Source organism: Ambystoma mexicanum, chromosome 10, assembly GCF_040938575.1.
Source record: "Ambystoma mexicanum isolate Mex_15411 chromosome 10, UKY_AmexF1_1, whole genome shotgun sequence".
NCBI classification, from domain to species: Eukaryota; Metazoa; Chordata; class Amphibia; order Caudata; family Ambystomatidae; genus Ambystoma; species Ambystoma mexicanum.
In genome coordinates this window covers 1,511,921,097-1,511,939,461 of record NC_090932.1, presented here as the reverse complement: position 1 = coordinate 1,511,939,461, position 18,365 = coordinate 1,511,921,097, and the positions used below count along the sequence as shown (strand labels likewise).

Here is an 18,365-nt window from a genome sequence, read left to right as displayed (position 1 = left end):
GCACTTTGGCAGAACATAATATCTGAATATGTATATTGGTCTCCATTTAGGCTACACTCCCATAAGAGAGAGCAAGAGCAAACATACAACTTATGTGAAGCTAGCATTACTAAAAAGCAGAACACGCTGCAAGCTACATTTCTCTGGGTTACTGAATGTAGTGACATAGCAACTAAATACAGTAATTGTAGCCACAATGTAGAAATATTAAGAGTGCTCTATTGGTTTACAGATGCCAATATGTGAATCTGGTAACATTCACCAGACTAAAGAATAGATTGGCCTGTATATGGAGATAATCTACGATACAATGATTTTACATATCGATACAAGAAGACAGGTGAGAAACTTATAAGGACTCTCCTGGTGCAATTTAATGGAAATGTCTATTGCAACCAGGAGACTGTTGGCACACCACTCTCTATTTTCCCATTCCCTTACAGGGCTGTGACAAGGAAGCCACGCTGCCCATCAGAACCCAGAGTTATCCTCCAGGATCCATTAACGGGACACACGAGACAAGAATATTAAACTGTCTTTTTTTAAACGATTTGTAATGCACGACTGTTATTACATGTCCTGAAGAAAGCGGCAAGATACAGATAACCGCTGAAACCGGTCGACAATCCAAATAGGGTTTGGGAGCGATGACCCGAACCTCGATACCACAATAGAGAATTGGGCTCCGTTTAGCAAAATCACATCTTTTATTATAGACAGCGAAAAGCAATTGCCGTTGTCCACTTTTTAAGAAAAACTTGATCAGATGTATCAAGTAGTTGTTAGTAATAAGACACACCGACCTGAGACGACAACAATAAAATAGATGCTCGACCTCCAAGAGGTGTGCACGTATTTTTAGCCGTAGGAAAGTAGTGAGAGAGGATAGGGAAAGAAAGCTGTTCTGTGCGATAGTCCCACTTTTTTTTCCTGAGGAGCCACAACTACAGCATCCTGAAATGCTCTAGGGTAACCAAGTGGGGCACCACAAGACATTTTACATAGGGACATTTAGTAAATTGTAGGGATTAAGAACATAGGAATAATTTGGAAAATAAAGTTGTTCTGTCTATATGGGGATATAAAAAATAAAATAAAAAATCCTTTGAAGACCTCATGCAAACCATCAATCCCACCATCAAGCCGAGCTCAAAGGTTTTGATTTTAGGAGACTTCAACCTTGGCCTCAACAACCCCAGACACACACGCAAAAAGTCTAGCCACAACCCTCAAACACGCTGGCTTTGCTCAGCGAACAGCTGAACCTACCCACATCCAAGGTTGCACCCTTGACTGGATTGCTGACCTTAAATGCAGCCTGGCCAGCCCTACCACTACAACCTGCCTGTGATTGGACCATCACACCATCTCCTTTGACAACCCCATCAGCAAACAGCCCAGCCCCAGTCACCCAGTGAAACCAGAAGCCTTATCCCACTGCACAAAGAAATCTCAACAAAGACTGCCTCATGCCCATCCGCTCAGACCTCAAGGTCCTGACCAACACTGCAACTAACCCAGAGGCCCTTGACAATCTTTACAATGACACTATAGCCCAAGCTGATGGCACCTTTGCTTTGCTAAAAAAGCGCAAAGCCAAACCCGCTCTAAAAAAAGAACCCTTAGTTCACCCCCGAGCTCCTTGCTTCCCACGTCAATAAAAGTGCCACTGAAACGACAAGGAGAAAAGACCCCTCCCCGGCCACCAAAGCTCCGTTCACCTCACTCACCAAAGACTTCAAAAGAGCGATACATACCACCAAAGCCAGTAGCTACAAAGCAAGAAAAGATAACGCACAATTCAACACCCACAAACTCTCTACTATCCTGCGTGAACCTAAGTCTCTAGTCACTCCTCCCGCAGACCTCATCGTAAACGTCACCTGGTGTACCAAGGTGCAAGAAGCCCACACAGGAAAAGTCTTCTCCCTCCGGTAGAAAATCTGTGTCAAGCAACTGCCCATTTGCGTCAAACCACCACCGACCACCTCCACGCCTCTCATGGCTTCCAGCAGTCTACCTACCACATAATTCGACTACCGCCCGGTATCGGAACTCGGAAGTTGCCAACATCATCAAAGGCTGCAAAAGGGAGGTCTGTGCCAAGACACTCACACCCATCAATACAGCAATAATCAACTCATCCTTTGCCACAAAAAACTGTGCCCAACATCCTTGAAAGAAGCCTGGAATATTCTGCCGCTTTAAAAAAATCCCTCAATCCCACCATCCCCACTAATTACCGCCCTATTACTACCGTACACTTCAACCTAAAAATCCTCGACCGCGCTGCATACATCCAGGTCCTTTTTGGTAGAGATCCTCTCAGGTCTTCATGGATGATCATGCTGCCTCACCCACACCAGTAACCCGCAGAGTCTTCAAAGATCATGCATCTCCCCCACTTTGTATAACATTTATACTAAATCCCTCTTTGATCATCTGGATGCCCTCGGCATATCCTACACGAATTATGCTGACGACACCCAAATTCTCCTCCCTCTCTCAGGCACCTAGCACCTAGATGTTGCAGCCATCAATTCAGTCTATGACATTTTCCAGAACTGGGTGGCAACCTACCAGTTAGGTCTAAATGACGACAAAACTGAAATTCTCATTGTAGGCTTGCACACCACTCTCCGCAACATGGAACCAGCTTACAAAACCTTTGACGGTAACTTTATCTAAACCTCACCTGCAGCCAAGACCCTGGGAATCTACCTAGACACCACCCTAGACCTCTCACGCCAGATCAACACCATTGGCTCCTCTGCTGCCTACACCACCAAACTTCTTAATGCCAGCAAGTCCTTCCTCACCACAACCAACCGCCTCACCATAGCCAGAGTCATCACCAGAGCCAAACCGGACTACTGCAACGACCAATTTGCAGGCACTTCTGAGCGCAACTTGTGCAAACTACACGCTATACAAAACAATGCCCTTTGGGCCGGTCGTCCTAGGCTTGTCCAAGCATGACCACGTTTCAGAAGCCAGAAAAAATGCCCACTGGCTACCGATCCACAAGCAGATCAAATTCAAGACTATCTGCATTGCCCACAGGTGCACCACCAACATTGCACTTGCTTACCTCTAACGTCGTGTGGAAAAATACGCCCCACCTCACACACCAAGATCCACGAACTGCCACTTCCTCAGAGTGCCTAACTTCACTCGTAAAACCGCAGGAGGAACAAGCTTTCCTGTCATTGCCGCAAAGCTTTGGAACAATCTCCCCATTGGCCTGAGAAAGGAACCCTCCTACTTGATCTTTAGAAAAAACCTGGCTCTATGCCTAAAGCTCCTTAAGTTAAGACACTTTGCTCCTGCAACTCTTCCAAATGGACATACCTTCACCTTTACTAGTACCCATGTGTGTTGATGCCATCGGATACTCATCTCCCCTTTCCTTCTCCCCCATACCTAAGGGTTCAGTGCACTGAAACAAATGGAAAAATAAATAGCATTCAAGTCGGCATATGCCACTGTCACCAGAGGCTACAAAGAAAAGGTACCTACATGGGATGGGACAATTTTTCAAAAAGCTGCATGAAATTGTACTCACCAATTTGCTGTTCGAGTTGGCCATTGTGTACTTTGTTTTTTTTAAAAAAGAGATGGTTCAACGCTAGCTGTGACATCCCGATCACCTATCAGAAGGCAGGGTACAACAGTTCATACATTTGATAGAAAAACGAAATTTACTTTATTCAAACTCTCTTTATCGAGGTTGTCCTATTTACAAACCATTGTGGATCGATTGATAATTAATAATAGTACTGTTTGGAATTATGAGACCATAACTAGATTAACCCTTTGAGTGCCTTTAAGAGATTACACACACACAAACATTGTTGTCCGATATGAACCTCTGTAATCCCATTCCAAACAATGCGTACTTTCATCTGCCATTAGCAGGTTTTACATACATTCTATTTTTTAGTATGTTTTGTTTCAGCTTCAGAAAGTTCGGAATATGCAAACGACCTCCAAAGAATTTCAAATTGAAAGCAGAGAGAGATAGTCTTGATACTCCAGCTTCTGACAGGGAATCAAAGGTGTTTAAACAATTATTGATCAGTTCAGCCGCTGAACGAATACTGAAAATGGTGCATGTTGGACAATAAGGCATCACTTTCTTTCAAATAAACTTTAGACATGTTTAACAAGGAAATAGAACACAAGATTTTATTTGTTTTTACAGACGATTTTGCAACAGCTAAGAATTTGTGATATATAACATATACAAAGACAAAGAGTTTCTTCTGGCAAAATACTGATGGGTGAATTCAAAAGCCAAACAGGGGAACCAAAGCATCGGGTTAAAAAGTATTTTTTCCTCTTCATGTATGTCAAAGAGCACTAGCAAATGTGGATTTTGGAAGTATATAAAAAACACAGACACTGAAAATCAATCTTTAATATTTACAAGCAAGTGATTAGACCCTGTCCTTTTAAGAGGACTGCATAGGGGTGGTTTCCCTTAAATACATAAACAAACATTGTACAATGTTTCTCACCTTAAGAAGGGCACGTAACAGGTTGTATGCATTTTGTAGCCAATAGGTAGGGAATGCCTGGGTGGTGGAAGTGTTCACCGCAAAATAAAGCACAAACACGTCAGCCCCTTTCACTGCAGTTTAAAAAAATTAAGCAGGGACAACATTTACCTCCCAAGCATATGCTTCTACAACTGAATCAGAAATCTCAGCCTTGGCTGGCGCTTGTTACTTTTCATGAAATGCAAAGGTTGTAGAGGGGTCCCTCCTGTTAAATTCATCATAAACGACAAGAGTTGGCATGCCCAGAGGAAAGGCTGCATTCTCAACCAGAAACAGTTTTAAGGTTGAAAAACAGCCATGAATATGGCATTAGAATGAGATCATGTTCTAAGAAAATAAAGGTTGAGGCCAAACCACCTTCCCCGTTTATGAGTACAAGAAAACAAAACTAACGTGGCCATGGTCAATGCAATATACAGTATGGTTTGTTCCACTCTGTAAAGAAAACAGAGCAATACGCATTTACATATTTTACAATTCAATCCTAGGCCTACAGGCATAGCTTGGGCTCCATATAGTCTTTTACAATAAACATCAGGCATGGCACAGAATAAGTTAACTCAGAATACGTTTTCAGTTTTGCACATTTACCTTCTGCCCACTCTCCTCTCCCTCACAAAAGGTGTGCAACCTGCAGTTCTCTAGATGTTATGGTCTACGACTCCCAAAGTACTTCAATATGGAATATGCTGGCTATGGCTGATGGGAATCGTAGTCCAAAACATCTGGGGAGCCAAAGAATGCAGACACGTGCCACTGAACTTCTTCTGACTGTGTAAATACAGTTACATTTCTGGCAGATCCAACCTGTTTTTAACACCTCATTGTGGTAAACAGATCTTATGGCAGCGAGGTTAAGGCAAGGAATAAATAATGTTTTCAGATACAAGTAAAGTCTCTGACTTTGTAATCCACTACATGTAGCATGGTAAATGGCCTTCTCGTTGATAGATGCTATAGCGTGGGCTTTAATTTCTTCTTCTTCGACTTCATGACAGGAGGCAGAGAAATCTTAAATGCAGTCCTGAAAGAAGAGATGGTGAAGATCAAGACAATGTGTGAAATGGTCCTTAGGACTATCATACAAAGTTACAAAGAACACAAACACACAGTCGGGGTGGGGAGGCATCTGAGTCACAATAAAGGGAAAGCGGTTCACGTGGTGTCCGTGGAATGTGAAGTCGCTCCATGCAAAGACAATTAGATCAATTTTCTCAGTAAGTCACAAAAACAGGAATATTAGGTGGGGGACTCAGGGATCAGCCAGTGTGCATATTTTATATACCTTACCAATTCTAGGGCTAATGACTGGATTCACCATAATTCACGTAAATAAAAGATGGCTATTCAGTTTGCTCATTAAATCTATGTTAGAGTGCAGCGTTGCACTTCCCCCTCAGCTCTACAAAGCTAGTTTAAGTCGAATGGACATCATGTTGCCAAACCTAGCCCTTGTGATTCAATCATTCAGACTGGAAATGTTGATGCTCTGCTGGGTTGCGACAGCAAACGATTCATGGATCAGATTCTCAAGTACTAACAACAGGTTTGCATTTGTTTGACGTGAATCCTGCATTAATTCTTCAATCCTTCTGAAATGTACTTTGGTTTAGATATCGATTGGCTCTAGCTTTGGAATGGGAGTCAATTTTTTTTTTACCTTTGTTTTTATTGCAGTTTTAATACATCAAAAAACATGATCAGAAGTAGGACAGTGGTGTAGCTCAAAACTACCCCCCCTCCAAAGTCACACCCTTAACCCGTACTGCTTTTCACCGCCCCCCCTCCACGCACCCTTCCCCCTCCCCATTGAACAGTGTCTTCTTCTGCAACATACCACAATCACCAGGTCTTTCAGTTGTGGTGTGTGGTAAGTCTTTACTCCTATTGGTAGTTAATGTCTTTGGCCGTCTATGGGGAGGCGTTTTCCCAACTGCGGTAATATCCAGTTGGGGGGGACCCTGTAGCCGGTGAGGTTAGTCACTCTCGAAGCCTGTTCCTCCATCTGGTACAGTCCCTTTACCTACATATTTTACCATACGTTTGTTTACTTGTCCAAATATTTTGCCATAAATTCAACCCATAACATTTCGTGCGGTGCAGCTTTCCCATGGGGCGCAGCGGTTATCCCCTCAATCGTACATATATTTATGGCGACATTGATACACTCTTTTGCTCCTGGTATCTTAGTACCTTTCCATTGCATTACAAGGCAGGTCCTTGCTGCAAGCAAGCGGGGCGCTGCCACCCCCGCCAGCCTTCTGAACTCCCCATCACTTTCCTCCATCCCAAATAGTATCAGAAACTGTGTTTTAGTACGGAGGATCCCATCCAAACCTTTAATCCAGCCCAAGACCTCCGCCCAAAACACCTTAATACGGGGACATCCCCCACCACATGTGCCATTAATCGTCACTCTCCCCACATAAGCACCAGCACATGCGGCTAGCCGACTGGAACATCTTTGACAACCTGACCAGATCATATTGCCATCTATGAAGAAGCTTGATGGCGTGCAACTTGTACTGACTAGCAATCAAGGTCTACGAGGCCCCCTTACATATTCTCCCCCATAATTCTGGATCTATATCCGTCCCCACATCGCTTTCCCACCTTAGCTTCAGATTCTCTGTTGACCCCTTCCCAGCATCACCAGTGCGCTATGCATGGCAGAGATCAAGCCCTTGTTTCCCTCTGTATGTCTAGAAGCTCCTCAAAGGGGGTGAGGTCTCTCTGAATTTTCTCCCTCCATTTCTCGCCCGTAAGTACACCCTTCAGCTGGAGATGGGAAAAGGCCGAGAGGGGTCCTATGCCCAATGCCACTTCAAGGTCCATGATTGTAATAAATGTGCCCGCTTTCCAGAGCTGGCCCACCCTCCCTAGGCCCGCCTCAAACCAAGCTTGGAATCTGTCAGGGTTTGGGATTGCCTCCTGGACATCAGTTGCCCAGATATGACTCAGGGGAGACAGCCATGAAGTAATTCTTTGCGCCAAACCTCCCATATGGTGCCCAAAATCGGGAGGTCCCTAACCCTTCGCGGGTACCCGTAGCCACTCTGCCACTGTAGCGGGGGCTACATTGTTATTGTCCAGAACAACCCACTGAAGTTCCTTTGGCCTTGGGTATGAGGACCCTCAGCTGTGCTGCTTCATAATACTTCTTCAAATTCGGGGGTCCCTTCCCCCGCCCCCGTCTTTGGGCAATGTGAGGACATCATATGCTGCTCTTGCTTTCTTCCCCTAGAACAAAAACTTCAACATCATCGCCGCCCTTACCTGCCGAAAGAATGACTATGGGAGAGGAATCAGGAGCATTTGGAATGCATATAAGAATCTTGGCAGGCAAACCATCTTCAGGGCATTTAGTCGTCCCAGCCAGGATATGGTCAGTTTTCCTTATCTTTCGAGATCGGCCTGAAAACCGGAAACTAATAAGGGGGAAGTTAGCTTCAAATAAGGCTCCCACATCCCACTAATCCCTAGGTATCACAGGGTGTCCCCTCTAACCGTGAGTCCCAATGGAGCAAATCTATTTCCATCTCCTTGCCCAAGTTCCTTCATTGGGAATAGGACCGACTTGGCCCTGTTAATCTTGAAGCCGGATAGTTCACTGTACTGTTTGATCAGCTGGATCATCCTAGGTACGGAGGTCAGGGGATTCCTAATGTGCAACAACAGGTCATCCGTGTATAGGGCCACCTTGTACTCAAACCCTCCATCCATGAGACCTTCCACCTGGGGGTCCCTTCTAATTCTCTGTGCCAGGGGTTCTAGAGAGAGAGTGAACAAAATCGGAGAGAGGGGGCAGCCCTGCCTCGTGCCCCTACCTAAGTTGAACGATCGGGCGTAGTCTCCGTTAACAGCCACTGACGCCCTGGGCGAGGTGCACACCGCCATTATCCCCCTCATGAACCTAGTTCCCAACCCCACCTTGCCCAGGACCTCCTCCAGAAAACCCCATTCCACCCTGTTCAATGCTTTCGTTTTGTCACTTTAGTTACGGAACCTGGCTAGGGCAGTCCTGGGGCCACCATCAGCTCCCCTGCTCTATGCATCCTCTCAATCTTCCCCTCGAGTCATCATCGAATACCAGCTCCGTAACTTCATGAAGCATTCTTTTCAATCCTGCTCCGACTCGCCTTCTGCCAAAGAGTCTCAGGTTGTTCCGCCTTTCACGATTTTCCAAATCGTCCATCTTCAACTGAAATTCCTCATCCTGACTTTCCATTTCAGCTATCCTTTGGTCCATTTGTGACTCTAGATTATTCAGTGAGGTCTGATTATTTTCGACTTCCTCTAGACGCTCCTCCATCTTGTCTATCCTCTGAATAATCTTGTCAACCCTGCTTCCGATGCCCGCCCTCATCTGCTCCATCAGGGCCACCCCGTCCTTTTTAGTTACTGCCGATTTCTCCGCAGACGCCGCCATTTTGGGCTGAATCACGGTCTCCGGCCTTGGGCGTTGTCGGGTTACATTTATAGGTGGCCAACTTGTTCCGTACTTCCATGCACCTCATTCCATTGACCTGTGCTTGGCCCCTAATTTGCCCTATCCTCTTATGATCTCCAATGGGTGGTAACTGCCGCCTCAAGCGCAACGGTCCCTTCAACGGCCCGTTATCCTCCTTGGTCGTGCGTCGTCCAATGCAGTCCCTGTGGCGGGCACATGCCCCTAGGTCTGGGGCCCACACCACCGAGGAATGGATTAGGATGGAGGGGTAATCAGGCCTCTCCCCCTCCGAGCGATTTTCCCTCCTCACCACCTAGTCGGTGCCAGACAATCGCCTCTCTTTGGGATCTCCTTTCGTCCGGTAATCCTACTGTGGCCGATGCTCTTCCCCTGCCATCTCCAGTCAGCAATCTCAAGTTGGTGGATGCGCCCTATATCAGGAGGCGGGCACACGCCCCAAAATTTGGGGACCCACCCCTCCTTGGGCGTACTGTTCTCTTCTGGGTATTCTGCCGCAGATATGTGACTTGGGCTGATTCAGGTGGGCGGCGGATTTCTTACGCCTAAGCATTACAGGTATTCAGTGAACGATTACTCTGGTACAGTCAGTAATGAATTGGGTGGTTAAACCCACCCTACACAGCCTTCCTCTGTGGCTCAGAGTGACCATACCCCAGTTGGGCTCCACTCTACCAGTGCCGCCAAGGGACCACGCGCAGGATGGGCAAGTCAGGAGCCCATTGGGTCTCTGGGTGGCTCACAGAGTGGCGTGATCACCTGTCGTCGTTCCTCAAGTGTTACGTGAGGTGGGGCCCCTCTGCTGTATTCCACTGTTTCAGGAGTTCTCTCCCTCTGGGCAGGTGCGTACGTTATTGTAGGCTATGTTTTACACTGAACTGGGCCCCTGCCCCATGGCTCGAGCACCGCCATGTCTTGCTCCTCCTCCTCCTGGGCCTACAATGGCGGTATGTATGGATCTCTTCGTGTGCGCCCAGGACAGCGCGCCGCCTAGTGACCCCAGGTATTTGCAAGAGCCCTGATTCCAAGTATCCCGTTTGGACTCTGCGTTACCTAGGGTGGGTCTGCACTCCTCTCCCACCATAACGCCCTCCTCTTGTTGAGAAAATCTGTCTCTATGGGTGTGCGTTCTCCAATCCCCCCAGCACTGCTCTACGCCGGGCGTGGGGAGAGGGCACACGCCACCAACCAGTCCAGTTGGTCCCTAAGTGCACCTCACCTCAGAAGCAGCTGGGGGGGGGAGGGGGGTTTGGGGGTACAGTGCACCCTCGTGATGCCAGTGTCTCTGGTGTGAAAGTCCTCCCCTGGCCCCCCGCTGGTTTTGGTTCGCCAGCTCCCACCTCTTCTCTGGATACACCGCTGGTACGAGCATTTCTACTCCGGGCACTCAGCCAGGGTCCCGCCAGCACCAACGTCATGGGGGGGGAGGCGGTTCGGTCCACCGACACATCTTCACGGCCACTGCACAGGCCCAGCAGATCCCCCCCATGGACTCGGCTGGCGCTCAGGACGCCATTTCTTTCCTCCATGCGGCTCTTACACGGGATGGGATTTCCCTTTCATTTTCGCCTCTGCGTGCCGTGGCTGTTTCTCAGCGATTCCGGGACCAATTTTCTCTGTCCTTTGCACCATTGCTGCAGGCAAAGTTCCCACATCTCCCTGTTCAGTCTATCCTGGGGTGGGGGGGTCTCAAAGTGGGGGCTCAGACCACTTTTAAGGACCGATGGGCTGGGAGATTACGCAGAGGCATGCTGCATCCGTGTGCCCCCTGGTGGCCTCTGGAGGAGTCTCATTTTTTGTTTCCAAACAGACCAGGTGCCAACCCCATGAAGTTGATAACAAAATGTGCTCCCAAGTTGCGCCGGCATTACCTTCTGTGGCCTTTGAGTTCACTGCCATTTGGAGGTGGTCAACCTCGAGCCAAAGCTTCCCAGAGATTTCTATAGGCTGAAGCTCCCAGAAAAACATCACCTTACAATCAATTATTTATTTCTATTGAAGGCTTGCCAGTCAACTTCCAGTGATAGCACCGCCTGGTAGACAATCTTTCAGAAGTGGATACACAGTGACACAAAGTGCAACAACGCACCCACATAAATAAATAATTGCGGTGGTCTTCAGCTAGCGAGTAGCTTGCTAATTTATAATAGAGATACCAATTCAGGATGTGGCATGTACATTTATAAATAAGGGCATATTTAGAATCACTCAAAGTGAAATATGATTTTATATAGGTGACACTGAAAGCCATAGACTCAATTATAAAATCAGTAAATAAAAAAGTAAAAAAAGCCATACTTACTCGCACGTCGTACAAATGGGGCTGAAGTTGCAAAAAACTGAAAAGAGCAAGAAATCACTCATTTTAGGTTAAATGGCAGGACACAACACCATCTCGTAGCTCTACTCTATGTCAGCTGCAGACTTACTGGACAAGCAGACAGAGCAGACGTAGCCGATCTCTATGAGGTTTCGGTGGCAGAAGCAGGCAGCCCGGTAATCCACATGTACAGGTGGTGGGAGGATTAACTGGGTCCTTTGTTCTGGATCAGGAAGGAAAACCCACTGCAATGCAATTGATTCCAAACAGCCATTAGAAGGGGGAAGGACTAGTATAACCATACAGAGGGGACTGCAACTTTGAGCTCTCCAAATATGTTGGGCTACCACTCCCATTAGCATAAATCAATGGTAAAGGACCATGGGAATCATAGTGCAAAACAACTGGAGAACCACAGGCTGCATGCCCCTTCTATACACAATCAGGACAACAGATAAAGAGACAACCATGCCACTGTATTCCCTACAATTGGTGCATGCACACCTTGACCTGCAAAATGTAGAAGCAGATAAGCTAGATTGTGTCCCCTTCAGCCACTCACACTGCTTTGTTAATCTTATTGGATCAGGTTCTAAATACTGGAAACAAAAGCACAGCTTTGTGGAATCCAGAAGGCTCCCCACAAGGTTGGCCTTTTGTTCCCAGTCCATTTCGCACCACACTTCCCTCCTTGATCCCCCTCGACTTCCCTTCTCTGGCCCAAACCAGCAGCGCCATACCTGGTCTGCAGGCTGCATACACAGAAGCCCCAGGACAGCACGTCATGCTTCTGTACGTAACCTTTTGTGCGTTGGGCTTCCGGTATCGCAGCCTACAGGTCGCCAATGCTGAATACCATGTCACTGCAGCCCTGCACCACAATGGACAAGACCTCAGATGTGGTCTGACTCAATGATCAGTCACTAAGTAGCCTACTTGGGCGATCGCCTAAAATAGTGAGAGAATTAGAAGATGGAGAAGCGGCTACAGGATTAAATGGGGATAATTTCAAAATGTTTAAATTGCAAGAATATCACAGAATGAACATTATTTCAAACTAGGGTTCTGGATGACATTTAATGTGACCTAAAATGCAGAAATAACTAAATATTTTCCCATTTCATTCAAACAGATCATGCATTTTTGTTCTACAGGTTCTTTTGGGTTAACTTGGTGACATGGCTTCCACGTTCGCTATTACAGACATATCTTTTTGATCTTACCAGCAAGTACTGCAGTAACGACGTCATCTGTGGCACCTTCAGGTATATCCCTCCAGTGATGTCGCAAGCCTGTACACAATATGCGTGACCCATGAGATGACTGTTTTAATATTTGCCAAAAAGGCAAGAAAGTACAGTGTAGAAAAAGACAAAAGTTACACAAAAACAATGCCGATCTCTATGAACAAGGTCTTATTTTGAAGAGTGGTCGAGTGTAATTCCAATCTACCCTTTCAATTGCAAACGACTGCAACTGACGTTATAAGTGATAGAATCTGATTGTATGCACCGTTTGTGCCTAATCCATGGCCACCAAGTCTGGTTCTGCAGGGATGCAAACAAACTAGGTCTTCAGGCTAACCACCGACTATACAAATAGCTCAGTTTACATTTAACTATATTCAAAGGAATTTTGTGTGGGCATACTGAAGACATGAGGTGCGTTTAGCCACTGAGGGTTGGACGAGGAATCCCCTGACCTAGTCTGTCTATCTTTCTTCCGTTCAGGATTGATCATATTCCTTCTCTGGTCTGTAGGAATCGATCAAATGAACCCTATATGGGGGATCCAATGAAAAACAGACAACCTAATCACGATTGCAAATTACCAATTTGTATCCTGCATAAAACTGGCACGTATCCTTTTTATTCAATGCCAATTTTGTCAGATAAAGGAAGAGAGGCACATGGAGATATAGTAATTTCCCAAGGATCTCACAACTTGATCAAGTAGGCAAGGAAAAGGTTACTGTACCGATTTCCAGTTTGCAAAGCCAACCACTCATGCTTACGCACAGTTCTTCTCTGATGGACTTGGGCACTCACAGACGGTGCCCCAATCGTTTAAGGAGCCAGGCCTACGATATTACTTCTACTTGGCCCTAGTTATCAATACCATCCAAAGGCTAGACAGGAGGCAAGAGCGTGCAACATTCCCAAGGATGGAAGATTGCAAGTACATCTTCCATCTCTACAACAAAACGCCAATGGGAGATCCAAGATAACCAATACTGCACCTGCTGCAAGAGTCCCGATTCAGCATCCAAAACGCAGGCATCAATCAAAACATTCTGAAACAGAAACAGGGTACCGGATTAGAAAGGACATAGAATTGGAACCATAAAACTTAATTTGCCATTCAAAGTAATGCGAACAGTATTACATGAATTGTTTTACTTTTGATTCAGAAGAAATGTATGCAGCCCAGAGAGATGGAGAGACTTTAACCCATGACTACATCAGGCCACCAACAGATCACCTTGGAGGATGGAACTAATTCAACTGTCGCCGCCTTTGCCCTCATTGGCATTTGGCGAAAGGTGTCACATACACAATGGTCTCAAAGATCCAAATACAGCAGACAGGTTAACAATGATTTGCCCCAACAATAGCCAATATCAAAGTCGGTGATCTGTGTGTGTTTTTATAAAATGAGTTTCACTTTCCCCAAATGACTTGCTGGACCAAGTCATGGCGACAATGCAGCCAATGGTAATTACCAGAAATCCATTAAACGGGTGCAAAAGGAGATGATGCAATCTGCAGACATACTGCTTACACCTGGTGCAATCGTCATTGCGTACAGCTGGTGAGACCTAATAATGTTCAGATTACAGCAGGTATAGTCTGCAGACACATTGTGTTCAATGGGTGCAATCTACATTGCTGACATTTGCTGCAATCTGTATTGCTTACAACAGGTGCAATCTGCTGATGCACTGCTTGCAATCTGTGGGGTTTGCCGATAGACTGCTTGCAGCCCGTGCACTTCTCAGAGCTGGTTCAGTTTCCTGATGCATTGCTTAAAGCTGGCAAACTGCAGATGCACTGCTTACAGGAGGCTCAAGCTGCTGATGCACTGCCTACAGTGGGTGCAATGTACATTGGTGACATCTGCTGCAATCTGTATTGCTTACAACAGGTGCAATCTGCTGATGCACTTGTCGTCTGTGGGGTTTGCAGATAGACTGCTTGCAGCTGCTCAGAGCTGGTTCAGTTTCCTGATGCATGTTAGGAAAGATATCTCTTTGGCAACTTTCCATCCATATTCTATGGACCCCCAAACGTTTTGCTTTTATTTTTGAACCTGTCATGACGTTTTTGTTATGGGGAAACCAATCAGTTCTTCAGACTATTAGTACTGGGACAGATGGGATTCCTTTTTTCTTTTTACCTTCATGGTCTCTTTTTTAAAGTGCACACAGCATTGGGGATACTTTTGTATCACCCTAGTCTTTTACACTTTTTGGTTACTTTTATATTTGCCTAAAGAAAAGCTGGTGGCAGCAATTACATTTTTACAACGTTTGCGTTATTTCTATTGTGCACATTCGCGTTAACCGTGTATGGCTACTAAGCGTGGCTAGTGCCCTAAAATGCCTGTGCAACAACATTTCCGCTTGTTCTTTGGCCATAATGTTGTTTGCCCTTCTTCCTGCCTTCTTAGATCAGGAAATCCTATGTACGGTCATGCACTTGCCTGGAAAAGCTGCTGCTTTTGCAGGGTAGTGCTGCCTTTGTGTGTGCTTGGCCCAGGAAGGGGGTGGGACTGTCTGGTCCCATTCCACATCTGTGCTGCCTGAAAGTCCAGGTGTGTGGCATGAGCGAAACCCACTGTGGTCCCAGATTGGACCACTGCTGGCTGTTTGAATGGTGCAGATCCTTACCATTGGTGGGCTTGGACTTGCTTCCAGGCTGGTTTTGGGATAAGAAGATGACTCCTCCAGCTATTTCTTCAGATCAGCATTGGAGTCAAGTATGCTGTGTGGAAGAGCAGCCAACTGAAGATCCATGGATGACTCCCAAATAGGCCCAGCATCTCTTCTTGCGTTTTACCCAGTGAAGTCCCACTGGACTATTTGATCTGCGAAGGCCCTCTGCGGTGCATCAACCCTTCGACTGGTGGGACCAACCATTCTCTATGTTTATTCGAGGATCCAGCCATCCTGAGCCTTTGGAAGTGTCCCTGGAACACCCAGTGTATTGCCTAACTCTCCAGTGGGCTACCTCAGTACAATCGTCGCAATTCCAATTCATCGGCAGAACTTCGGTGGTCGCCAGCTTGTGGTGTATGTCGCCTCCCAGCTTCAAGAGATCCTGCTCTGGAAGGCCTTCTACAACCGTGACTGGAAAGACGCCTGCTGTCATCTGTGTATGGTGGCCATCGCTGGAACTCGCTTTCCCGATCTCATGAAGTGTTCTGAGGAGGTCTGCATTGGTGTTTGTTGCATTTCTTCTTCGCAAAGGTTTTCACTCTGCTCCTGGGGCCGACTGAAAGAACCCTTGCACCTGCAGCTCCTGGGCACCTCTCGCTGGCATCTATAGCGGGAAAACCTACCTCCAGCGAGCCTCAGTAGACCCAACTATTAATCTGGGAAAATCGAAGACAGAGGGGTAAGAAATTGCAACACACTCACCTCCCCTTGTTCACATTAGAATAAACTTTGGTTATTCCATTCGATCACTCTGTATCTGAAAGATAGCAATATAATGTTACCTATCTGTAACTTTGTTGAATATCTTCTGGAACATTTCACCAATACAAGAACTCTTCCCTACATCGGACCCATTTACTAAGAAGAAGCTTTGTGACTTTTGGACACACGGTCCCATTCATCATAGGGATTGGACGTATAAAGTTAGGGTATATTTCTTGTGACTTGGTACCATTGTACTGCATCACTTCTTTTTGTTGAATAAGTTATTGAATGCATTCCTAAGAACCTAAAGGTGACTGTGTATATGTTTTTTTTTAAACATTTCTTTATTAGCTTTCCAGTTGTAAAACAATTAACACATCAGACAGTATCAATACCTCCGTACAGACAGGAAGACAGAAAAGAAAAACAACTACATCCCGCTCGGGAGCAAAACACCCACCCCCCACCCCCCACTCAACCCCCAACTCCCCACAAGGTTAACGGTACATGCAACAGAACACATCCAAATGGCTAGAACTCCACCTAGGATACAATGACCTTGGTCCAAATAAACAAAGCCAAATATAATATGTCCGTGGCCAATGAAGATACTGACCAAAGCATAGATTCAATAGTCTTCCACCCCGCCCAGGAGTACTTTCCTCATTATGCTGCAGAGAGAGGGTGTTCTCAGAGTCCGACTCACGAGCCATAAAGCTCCTAAAAGAGTAGCAAAAGTCCCCAGGCCTACAGTTAAGAGGAAGCGTTTGGTGTAGTGTGACTCTCTACGCTCATACATCGACATGCAATGTTTCCATTGGTGTATTGAAGGTGCCTGAGATGCCCCCCATGCACGTGCCACCAGGGACTTGGTGACCGCTGAAGCCATCCCAAACAGCTTTCTATCGTTGCTTACACGCAATTCTACCCACGACAGCACCCACGTTTCTGGAGTGAAAGGGATCGAGGTCTCCAACACCTGCTCCATCACCTCAGCCACCGCACCCCAAAAAATCTGGACATGGGGACAAGACCATGCTACATGGTAAAAATCAGCAGGGGATTGATGGCATCGCCTACACTCTGGCGACCGGAGGGGAAACAGTTTATGTAAAAATTTAAAATGTATCAGGCGAAATCTGTTATTACTGGAAATCAATTTAGTCTGAGCAAGAATGCCCTTCCATTGATCCTCAGATAAAGAGCGAGCCATGCCAGCCTCCCATTTAATTTAACCCTGTAGGCAGAAGAAGGAGAAGCCCCAAGCCCCCATGCCAGACTATACAGGGAAGAGATCACTTTCCTAGAGGAGGGCGGAGCTACAATATACTCTAAAATCAGGGAGGTTACTGGGCCCTCAGGAAAGTCAGGCCATTTCGACTTCAGTACCTCGCGGAGGTGGAAATATAACAATTGGGTCAGTGGGGTACAGTCCGGGGCGTTGCTAGGGGGGGGGAGCTAAGGGGGCTATAGCCCCTGATCTTTTGGTTGTAGCCCCGGATAGAATCTCAGGAGCTACAGCCAAAAGACTAGCTAGCCCCCAGTCCCAACAGTTCTGACATCAGCTTAGCCCCGGGTCTTTTCCAGACCTAGCAACTCCCCTGGTACAGTCGCCCCTCGTCTTAAGAGTTTCCCAAGTTATACATCTTCCCTGTGGTGCCACATCGCCCAGGGTGTGAATGTGCAGACTCTGGAAATGTTGAATGAAAATGCGTTCAAATGTCAGGGGGATCCCACGGACCCTATATATAGCCATCCTGGTTGAATACCACGGGCCTACCCCAGCCTACCTCGCCAGACTGTCCTAGGCACTAAGGGTGACCTCCAATGGCTGAACCTCCGACTTCATATGGCGCTCCCGAACAGCCCAGAGGTAGCCCCTAAGGTCTTCTGTTTGAGCAATAGCCCTCTCGAGCTGTGAGTGCAGCAGATCATTCGACGGGGACCACCACCAAACCGAATACTGAATCTGTGCCAACAGAAAATAGAGAAACAAGTTGGGAACCTCAAAACCCCCCTGGGCGTATGAACTGTACATTACGCGCAAGGAAATGCGGGTTTGCTTCCCCGCTCAGATAAGTCTCGTCAACATAGATTCTATACGAGTCCAGAATGATACCGGGGGCCATACTGGAACGTTATTGAAAACATACAAAAGTTTTGGTAGGACAACCATTTTGACAAGAGAGATACGGGCCGCCTGTGAGATAGGAAGCCGGACCCAAGAATCCACCCGATGTTCCAATTGCTGCAGCGCTGAAACATAGTTTTCCTGATACAAAAGTGCGGGGTAGTGGACACCCTAATACCCAAATACCGGATTCCATGCGGACACCAAGCAAAGGCCTCACCCACATCCTGTGGGGTTACTCC

General features: G+C 46.6%; 1 protein-coding gene across 3 annotated transcripts in view; it reads right to left on the bottom strand.

The window, feature by feature from the left end:
• Positions 1–4,161: 4,161 nt before the first annotated feature.
• GTF2H3 (general transcription factor IIH subunit 3) overlaps positions 4,162–18,365 on the bottom strand; it is an 89,170-nt gene continuing 74,966 nt past the window's right edge. For all 3 annotated transcript variants that reach the window (XM_069619690.1, XM_069619691.1, XM_069619689.1), the window contains exons 9-13: positions 13,590–13,643; positions 12,574–12,642; positions 11,460–11,595; positions 11,333–11,369; positions 4,162–5,586 (exon numbers count right to left, since the gene is read on the bottom strand). In XM_069619690.1, the coding sequence (XP_069475791.1) occupies positions 5,517–5,586; positions 11,333–11,369; positions 11,460–11,595; positions 12,574–12,642; positions 13,590–13,643 (366 nt within the window). In that variant the 3' untranslated portion in view covers positions 4,162–5,516. The remainder of the gene's footprint in view (positions 5,587–11,332; positions 11,370–11,459; positions 11,596–12,573; positions 12,643–13,589; positions 13,644–18,365) is intronic.